The 10,032-nt window shown below is 28.1% G+C and overlaps 2 protein-coding genes across 2 annotated transcripts; both read left to right on the forward strand.

The window, feature by feature from the left end:
* Positions 1–1,740: 1,740 nt before the first annotated feature.
* On the forward strand, positions 1,741–5,427 carry Pgi (glucose-6-phosphate isomerase). The gene is made up of 11 exons (XM_033466691.2): positions 1,741–2,009; positions 2,279–2,372; positions 2,436–2,627; positions 2,699–2,779; positions 2,888–3,103; positions 3,181–3,420; positions 3,496–3,676; positions 3,781–3,899; positions 3,976–4,204; positions 4,334–4,400; positions 4,942–5,427. Exons 1-11 carry the CDS (start codon positions 1,879–1,881, stop codon positions 5,060–5,062), a joined length of 1,671 nt encoding a protein of 556 aa, XP_033322582.2. The 5' UTR covers positions 1,741–1,878; the 3' UTR covers positions 5,063–5,427.
* Positions 5,428–5,709: 282 nt separating this feature from the next.
* Positions 5,710–9,948, forward strand: Dolk (Dolichol kinase). The gene is made up of 7 exons (XM_076520956.1): positions 5,710–5,936; positions 6,337–6,590; positions 6,733–6,953; positions 7,026–7,214; positions 7,289–7,498; positions 7,594–7,921; positions 8,185–9,948. Exons 1-7 carry the CDS (start codon positions 5,857–5,859, stop codon positions 8,319–8,321), a joined length of 1,419 nt encoding a protein of 472 aa, XP_076377071.1. The 5' UTR covers positions 5,710–5,856; the 3' UTR covers positions 8,322–9,948.
* Positions 9,949–10,032: the final 84 nt, after the last annotated feature.

Consider the following 10,032-nt stretch of genomic DNA (forward strand, 5'->3'; position numbering starts at 1 on the left):
AGTACGTGTTTTTCTTCTTTGCAGTAAAAAGTTTTCACTGTCCCTTGAGCTTCGATTTCATCTGATGATGCTAAAGCATATCTCCGTGATAGATATTTTTAATTTGATACATAAATGCTAAATTGCTTGTAGCATATGCGAAGATATCCACAGTTTAGTGAAATTTGGCAGACTGATACAAAAGATCATGGAGAAATGACCTGCGAAGCGTTATCAAATTATAATATAATCGGACTTCTTTTTTGTACATAGAGCCTTATATTTATATTTCAATGTCATTCGTAAACATTTTTCAGGAATTAGTATCGATTAATGACAGACTAGTGACTAGCTCCATCTTTCTACTGCTTCACATATTTGCAACCACTTTGAAATTAACTTAGCCATTTCACACGACCGACTAAAGGAAACTATCTTAACATGGCTTCTTTGATCCTGATACTATTGGTTATCTAGCGCAAAAAATATCAGAACCATTCTTAGTGCATATAAACTATGTGTAACTGTAGCTACCACGCCAGTAGAATGAAAGGGAAAACTTCTTCATTTTTGTCAAATTTGTCATGAATACACAGAATTAAAAGGAAAATGATTTTACAAGTCTACTACGGATGATAAAATTAGATAAAATTAGAAAACTATGTGTTGATTTCAAGATTGATCGACAATTTTAGTCTTTTTCAGACTATTATTGAAATTATTTTTTCGATATTCTATAGTAGAAGATTAGAGAGTTGTAATAACATTAAATCATTTCTCAATTATTTTATTTCTCAGCCATTACGTAGAATGAAATGTTGTACTTGGGAATTGTAATTATACATAAGAGTTTATACATATCCTTTCATTTGTTTGAAAAAAAATCTTTAGAGAAAAATTTCTTTTAGAGAAATAATTTAAGAAATATTACTAAATTAATAAGTTAAGAAAGCTTTAAAATAAAATAGACGAGGGAAATCAGACCTTGTAAAACGGTAAGTTAATTAAGAAGCCTATATAATAATGTTTAAAAAATTATTGTCGTGCATAAAAAAAAGTAAGCTGAATTAGAGTAGATCGTAAAATTAATATTTGGCAAGAATCAAATTTTATAAAAATGGTAAGTACGAAGTAAATAATATTATATTTGAATTCGATATAAAAAATTATAGGATAATCTCTTGTACAAGTTATGCAATACTTGAAAAATTCACTCAAACAATAATTCAAAGAAATGAGCAAAGTTAAAGTATTTTATGTTTTACACAGAGACAACATGGATAAACAAGTTTGTCACAAAATTAAAATACAGGTACAAACAAATGTACATACATACATTTTATTGTGTAGTTAAATAAAGTGGAAAATATTGTCTTTACATAAACATTTTATTTTAATAACGGAGAATTCAGAACCATCGTATATGTATAAATTTACGTTTTTTATATAGATTAATATTTAATAAAATAGAATAACATTTCTATGTGCTTTCTGATTGGGCCTTTTTGTCATGGAATACATAGTTCTAATTTAGCCTTTGTATTTGCACATTCTTTATACTTTTTATCGTCTACTCATTTCTTAATATAATTTGTGCAGAATGCGTGTTGGTATAAATTTGCATATACAATTTCAATCCATTTTTTTGTTCGTAAATGATAACTGTTCTAACTGAAGCATAAAATATTTTAGCATAGATAGGAATGTCATTTTATGAAGCGGCTCTCATAAGACAGAGCACGTAGAAACTGTGTGCAACTATATTTTTCAAGTGAATACCAAACATGATTGTCAGTTATCAATGATTTTGTGGAGAAGTCGGCATCTTTACTAAATCCTGCTTTCGCGAATCATTGCATACTCGGGGTGCTCGTATCTAGTTTTTGTATTAAATTTACAATGAAGCCGAAAGCAGACTTGACAACACAGGCAGCATGGACAAAATTGCAAGAATATTTCGATAGTAATCAATCGAAAATTAAAATACACGATCTCTTCCAACAAGATCCTAAACGCTTTGAAAAGTTTAGGTAAGTTTTCGTCAGTCCTTGCCGGGTGACCTTGATTTGACCTTTAGAAAGTTACTCATCGGTAACTAATTATTTGTACCTCTTTGCATGAAATATTAAAAATAATGATTAGTTCCCCATTTCATACATTATTTTCTTTTTCCCAATTTTTAAAATCTTGAACAACTAACATGTTAAAAACACCGTTAAACGAAAGTTCAATCAAATTCTCTTCAAATCTTTCTAAGATTATTAAGCGAGAGATTATAAATTAGTAAATTATAAATTAGTTTAGAAATTCCTACTCCAAATGATGGACCAATTTTACTTGATTACTCCAAGAACCGTCTCACTGAAGAAGCATTTAAACTGTTGTTGGATCTGGTAAGTAACTTTTTATCATGGAAATATAAAAATGATAGATAAATTACTCTAAATAATTTTTAGATACGAGAACGTGAGGTGGAAAGTGCCAGAGATGCTATGTTTAAGGGAGAAAAGATCAATTTTACTGAGAATAGAGCTGTTTTGCATGTTGCATTACGTAACAGATCAAATAAACCAATATTAGTTGATGGTAAGGATGTAACGCCAGAAGTAAATTCTGTTTTGCAACATATGAAACAATTTACTGATGAGGTAATTTTCCAATCATAAATACATCTCATAGTATTTCTTAACAATGAAATAATTATTAATCCATTACATAGGTTCTTTCAAAAAAGTGGAAAGGCTTCACTGGTAAACCAATAGAAGATGTTGTTAATATTGGCATAGGTGGTTCAGATTTGGTGAGTATATATATATATATATATATATATATATATATATATATATAATGTTATTGAAATAGAAATATTTTTGTAATTTTCTTTGTTGATTTAAATATACATATATAGGGTCCTTTGATGGTCACAGAAGCACTGAAACCATTTCATATTGGACCAAGAGTGCATTTTGTTAGTAATATTGATGGAACTCATATAGCTGAAACTCTTAAAAAACTGAATCCTGAGACAACTCTCTTTATAATAGCATCAAAAACATTTACTACTCAAGAAACAATTACAAATGCTACTTCTGCAAAGATATGGCTTTTAGAGGCCTTAAAAGATGTAAGTAGGAAATAAAAATACTAATTTCTAATTGTAATGATACTATACCTAACTATCGTTTGTTTTAAATTTGTTAGAATGCTGCAGTAGCATGTCATTTTGTAGCATTATCTACTAACAACCAAAAGGTCAAAGAATTTGGTATTGATGAGAAAAATATGTTTGGATTTTGGGACTGGGTTGGTGGTCGTTATTCTTTGTGGTCAGCTATTGGTTTATCAATTTGTTTATCCATTGGTTTCGAAAATTTTGAAAAGTTGCTCAGTGGAGCGCACTTTATGGATCAACATTTTTGCAGTGCTCCATTAGAAAAGAATGTAAGAGCTATTTAATTATTACTTTACAATTGAAGTAAATATATTTAGTACAAGTTAAAATTTGTTATTATATAGGCACCAGTTATATTAGCTTTACTTGGTATTTGGTACCACAACTTCTACAAAGTTGAAACACATGCATTATTACCATATGACCAGTACTTACATAGGTTTGCTGCTTATTTCCAACAAGGGGATATGGAGAGTAATGGAAAATATGTTACCAGTGCAGGAAAAGTTGTAAATTACAATACTGGTAGGTACTTTGCATTTGAAATGTATCATTAGATCCTGTATTATGTTATTATTATTGTATTTAAAGTTTTTATTCTATTAAAGTATAAAAATTGAATATTTTAGGCCCGATTGTATGGGGAGAACCTGGTACGAACGGACAACATGCCTTTTACCAATTATTACATCAAGGTACACGAATCGTACCAGCTGATTTTATAATTCCAGTACAGTCACACAATATGGTATAAATACAATTAATGACCATACTTTATATATTTCCTACAATAAAGAAATCACGAACTAAAAAGATAATTTTAGGTACAAGGAACAAAACATCATAAAATACTTCTTGCCAACTTCCTTGCACAAACTGAAGCATTAATGAAAGGTAAAACTGAAAATGAAGCAAAAACTGAATTAGAAAAAGCAGGAATGAGTCCTGAACAAGTAAATTTGATATTGCCACACAAGATGTTCGAAGGAAACAGACCAACTAACAGCATTCTTGTGCAGAAAGTGACACCTTTTACTCTTGGAGCTTTAATTGGTAATTGCAACATACATATTTATAGATCTCGTATAGTACTTTAAGATTCGTATTATATATCAGTACAAACCAAATATTATTCGAGATTTACATGTGTTTAATTGTAATATACAAATTCTATTTTTTAAGCAATGTATGAACACAAGATCTTTGTACAAGGCATTGTATGGGATATCAATTCATTTGACCAATGGGGGTAGGTAACAATTTTATTTTTAGTACTTGACTGTCTTCATCAATTTATATTAGAGTATTATTGCTAATTATAAAGATTAAATATTATACTATGAAACAGAACAGAATATTTTTATCTCGATACTATATGTATATTAACCCTCGCCGTACCACGTCTGGGTTTTTTTCGGACCCAGAGCTCAAGATCTGACTTGACCGTTTGACACTCGATACAAGTATAATAAAAAACAAGTATAATAAGGTAATAATAATAATGATGATGATGATAATAACAATAAAATTTTAGCTCAAAATATTTGTATACATAAGACCCCAATCATAGGGCTTCGTGTGAACGCTCAAGTGCCGATACTGCAAGGGTTGATAAACCGTAAATTGATAATTAATAATATTCATATTAAAATACATGCTATGCTTTTTCTCTTTTACAAATTATTTTAACTACTACTTTAAAGTTCCAAGAAATAGAACAGATTTTTAATAGGCAACGTCTCCTTTTATACGTTTAAATCTCATTGCATATTTATGAATTTTTTTAACAGTGTCGAACTAGGAAAACAGTTGGCAAAGGCAATAGAACCGGAATTGGAAACTAAGGAGGCAATTACAAGTCATGATGCATCAACAAATGGATTGATCGGATTTATTAAAAGAAATCAATAAACAAAAATTTATATTGTATCAAGTCACATTAGAATATGTATTAGTGTTCATTGTTTATCTCAAAAATGAATTTTAATATATAAATTCTTCGCACATACACAGAAAAGACCTCAAGTTTTCCAGAATTATATTTGTTACAATACTAAATATTATTTATGAAGTTTATTTTTACAAACAATGTATAGCGTTAAATATGTAAATTTTAATCATATACACAAAATTGTGAAGTATGCATTAAAACTGTAAATTATTGAAGCATAGATAATATATATAAAAATATAAAAATTGTGCAGTGAAATTGTAGCATATCACTTTTATGTTTCTTATTATTTTATAAATGTTTAATAAATAATACGAGTATGTAATATTTTTTAACATGTTATTACCATATTCATCACCATTCTTAATAATTCTCTTTTAGTTTTTTGCCATTTTATACCAGCATTTTTCAAATTCAAAGTAAATTGAATACTAACCGTGTTGTAATTTGAAATTGTTTTGTATTTGTAAATACTGTGAACTGAATTACTAAAATACTAATACTAAAATACTATGTACTGAAATACAGTAGATACTGAAGATACATTAGCTAATAGTTTATTACATTTTATGTAAGTACATATGTGTATGTATGTACACATACATGTTATGTATAGATATACGTATAAAAGATACACGGAAAAAGGGTGATATTCCAATTTCCAATTGACTATCGCCCATTTTCCATTCCAAAAGACAGGAAATGTCGTTACTACTAATTGTGTAAAAACGTGTATTTTTTTCACTTTGTAATAATGGATTTTCTTATGAAAAAGTACGCCTATTTTGAAGAAAATATATTGTTAAACTTGCACAGAAATGGCATTAGACATCGGTGAGTAGATTCGAAATTATTTAAACACAAAGAATGGTATTATTTCTAACCTCGAAATTTAATAAAATTGCAATTATTTAACGAAATTGCATTGAATATTGATGTAAATGGTCATTAGTGACACTCACAGAAAATCCTATATCGTGGAAAACAAAAATTTATATATATTATCTTCTTCATAGTGTATAAAAAAAGCAAACGATCAGTATAACAATGATATTTTTATTATAAATGATATATTCATAATCTTATTTGATATTTTGAGAAATTACTGTTTTGGATTTTTAATTTTAATATATTATTTTTAGTTGAAATATGTTATTAATAATCTACATAATATTTTAAGTTGAAAAATATTTATATAACGATGATGTGTAGTAATATTTGAAAATATTTTTAGGCCAAATGCTAACATTGGATTATGGCTTGGAATGTTGGTAGGTTTAAGTGCAATTTTAAATTTACTAAAAGAGGATACCAGTTATTCTGAAATTTGCCTTATTGTGGGCCTTACGGGTGTTGGCCTTGTTATGAGTTCAATATGTTTGTATGTACGATTGACAACAAAGAAAGTTATAGTCAAAGATTTCCAAGTTATATACTTTTTGCCAGCCATTGTAACATCTATGTTGTACCTTCTTGTAGCAAATAAAGGTATGACAATTCACAAATTATTCATTAATATTTTATAATTTACTTAAACAAAATAAAAATTTTATATCTTCCATTTTAATATATTAAATTTAGAACATTATACATTGTTTAAATTAAATTTATATTTAATAAATAAGAACAGGATTACTATGGAGTGTCACATGGGGCTTAAGTGTAGGAAGTTTGGGTACTTGGAGTATTATTCAATTGATGTCTACTTTTCCTAATTGTTTCACACTTGGAGAAGCAACAGCAGTAGTGCATGGCTGTGTTTTATTTATAATGTCTGCAGTAACAAACTTGCCATTACGATATCATTTACCACCTATACACAATGATGATATTGCCACAGTTTTATTACAGGTACTTAAACAGACTATAATTTTATTTCAGACAAATTACTTTTAAATATTGATTAATGTCATACAATTTCAGGTTGCAATAATATATATAGTCTTAGTTTGCTTATTGTGTGGATATTTTCCAATATTTCGTGAAACCAAATACTTTTACGCAATGTTGACTGCTCTCCTACTATTAATTGTTTTACCTATAATGCACAGCATATTAGACCAAAATCCATTAACGTGGACGTTTTCATACATGTTTGGTACAAAACGTAAAGTATGTTTCGTTAATTATTAATTTTGTTTATAATGTTATATAAACAAATAATAATTTCTAATAAAATATTACAGATTATTCTATTTGGATATTGGGCTATTTGTTTATTAGTAGCCATAATTGCAGTTGTGTATCAAATATTATGGAATTCTCAGGCAACAACTTCCATTAGGAAAATTTTTCATATACTAGCTGTACTTGTATACATACCAGGTCTGATATATGAACAAACATTATTGTATTTTGCTAGTGGTGTAATAATGGGATTATTTATATTTCTTGAGGTATGTTGGCTCTAACTCTTAAACGTTATTCAGCAAAAGTGTATAGTTTATAGAGTTTTATGAATAAGTGTTTGTTTATTGTTGTTTATTTCCAGCTAACAAGATATTTGAGGATATCCCCTCTTGGAGAGATATTAGAACAAGGATTTTCTGTATATGCTGATGAAAAAGATAATTTGATTTCTTTGACAGCATTATATTTACATTCTGGTTTATCTTTTCCACTTTGGATGCCGAGCAACAATGTTCCATTAATGGCTTTATTTAGTGGTAGTTTGTCAGTAGGAGTAGGTGATACTGCTGCTAGCATTGTGGGTAGCAAGTGGGGTTCTCATAAATGGCGTCGTTCAGATAAATCCATTGAAGGAACACTTGCTTGTATATTCAGTCAAGTTATATTAATATTCATCTTAAGGTTTATGGGTATGTATTAATGTATATACATTATAAATAATAATACTAAGAAGGAGACCCTACAACATTGCATCAAGAACATATTATTCTTCTATAGCAAGCACTAAAATCATTCAGTTGTGTACACCATTTACACTTTTATTATGCGGATTACAGAGCATTTATATTTCCAACAAAAGATTAAGGGTCTCCTTGTAAAGTTAGGATAATAACTATATCATTCTTAATTGTATGATAAATGGATAAAACATTAATTTATGCTTTTTAAATAGGTTACCTAGATAGTTACTGGTTACTTTTGAAAGTGCTATCAATAAGCATTGCTGTGTCTTTCGTTGAAGCACGAACGAATCAAGTTGACAATTTAGCATTACCTTTGTTAATGTATGTGTGCCTAATAATGATTTAGACAACAAGAACAAATACTGAAGCAAGCAAAAATAATTATAAGAACTATCCTGAAGACAAGTAAAACTGAAATTTTTAGACCTTCTGTCTACGATGCATCATGTCGGAGATGTGTACATATAACTCATGAATGTACATTCAATGTATACATCTTATTTTACTAGTCTTTATTCAAAAGTGTACAGAAAACAATTATGCATTTACGACGTTATATTTTAAATATTGAAACAACATTTCGCATTGACACGATGCATCGTGGACAGAAGGCCTTACTGTTAAACACACAGTTGGACCAACAACATAGTATTTAATTACTGAGAACTATTTTTTTTTCTACAGTTGAAAAATTTGTATATTTTTTTAAGTTTCGCATGAAACATATTTTCAAATGACGAATAGTTCTGGAGATAATCGCATGTAGTGATTAAAATAGGACACTCTTTCTCTCTCTTTCTTTCTATATATATATATATTAAAATCATTGTATCATACTAGCTTGTTTCATTATATGCAACTTAGAAATTACTCAAATATTACTAAAAATTTTAGTTGTTATATCTTTAAATTTATTTGTTATGTAAGTTGTACAAAAAGAATAATGAATGCGAGCGCAAATTTCAAGCGCAAAATTATCTGTAAACGTTTACGTAAAAATCATACCGTAGAAGCACTTTTGTCTATTTTGAAATGTTTTGCTCTACACTATTGCCATTTGTAGGTTTACCATTACTGTAACATAAAATATTCGAGGAACTTATCAAATCTTTTTTAAATCTATGACCATTACATTTTACACTCTGTACAACCTCACTTTTTTCAGTTACAGTGAACATAAAGAATTTTACATTACTTTTTTGTATTTGAAGCAGAAGATATATCTCAATATAACAATGATTACTGTTATAAAAGTTATTAAATTGTGTTTATGTAAAAGTGCTTATATTTGTATGTAAATACTGAACTAAATGTATTTTTACGTATGTACTGCTGATGGAAAGGACATGATATTGTTATAAAATCAATCAAGTGTTGAGGTACTTATATTGAAACTAAAAATTAATATAATAATTATCTGAACAGATCATACAAACTGTTTTAATTTTATTACTGTTCAATAATTATTCTTTTCAATTAAAATCTAACTTCCTTAGCAATATTGATAATTTTATTGACATAACTTCTTAATGTGATAGTAATGATGACATAATTAGAAATATGGTTTTAAAAAAGTAAAAAAGATATTAACTTTTTTTATGCAAGATTTTTTTCGAGAAAATCAACTTTGAATACTGAATTAATACGCGTTCAATTATGTATGCAATAAATGGAAATGATACGTAGTGGACTGATGATGCATTCATCAATTTTTATACAATAGTACATATACTCAACAAATAGTCAAATTTGATTTTTTCAAAAATGTAGCTTTGTACAAAATATCGAATGTATATTTTTACTTCATTATTGTGTGAGGAGTCTCTCTATGTTGGGCTGTATTACTGTTATAGCAATACTCTGTATAATTGGGTACATATACAATGGGCGTACACTTTACTCATTCCTATCGACAAATCTTTTGTATTTAAAATGTGTGTTATTGTTATTAATAAAATATTTTTATAATTTGACACACGAGATGTAATTATTTCCACGATATGTCCAGTAATAAGAATTAATTAAAATAATATCTGAATTGTTTAATTAAAGTAAAA

This window comes from Megalopta genalis, chromosome 4 (genome assembly GCF_051020955.1).
Source record: "Megalopta genalis isolate 19385.01 chromosome 4, iyMegGena1_principal, whole genome shotgun sequence".
Lineage (NCBI taxonomy): Eukaryota > Metazoa > Arthropoda > Insecta > Hymenoptera > Halictidae > Megalopta > Megalopta genalis.

What these genes read in the sequence shown, in the direction of transcription:
- Pgi (XM_033466691.2), top strand. Translation starts at nt 1,879, where the DNA reads ATGAAGCCGAAAGCAGACTTGACAACACAGGCAGCATGGACAAAATTG. An exon ending in TACTCTTGGAGCTTTAATTG is followed by an intron (nt 4,205 to 4,333) that starts GTAATTGCAACA and finishes CTATTTTTTAAG; the next exon opens with CAATGTATGAACACAAGATC. An exon ending in AATTCATTTGACCAATGGGG is followed by an intron (nt 4,401 to 4,941) that starts GTAGGTAACAAT and finishes TTTTTTTAACAG; the next exon opens with TGTCGAACTAGGAAAACAGT.
- Dolk (XM_076520956.1), top strand. Translation starts at nt 5,857, where the DNA reads ATGGATTTTCTTATGAAAAAGTACGCCTATTTTGAAGAAAATATATTG. An exon ending in TTGCCACAGTTTTATTACAG is followed by an intron (nt 6,954 to 7,025) that starts GTACTTAAACAG and finishes ATACAATTTCAG; the next exon opens with GTTGCAATAATATATATAGT. An exon ending in ATTCATCTTAAGGTTTATGG is followed by an intron (nt 7,922 to 8,184) that starts GTATGTATTAAT and finishes CTTTTTAAATAG; the next exon opens with GTTACCTAGATAGTTACTGG.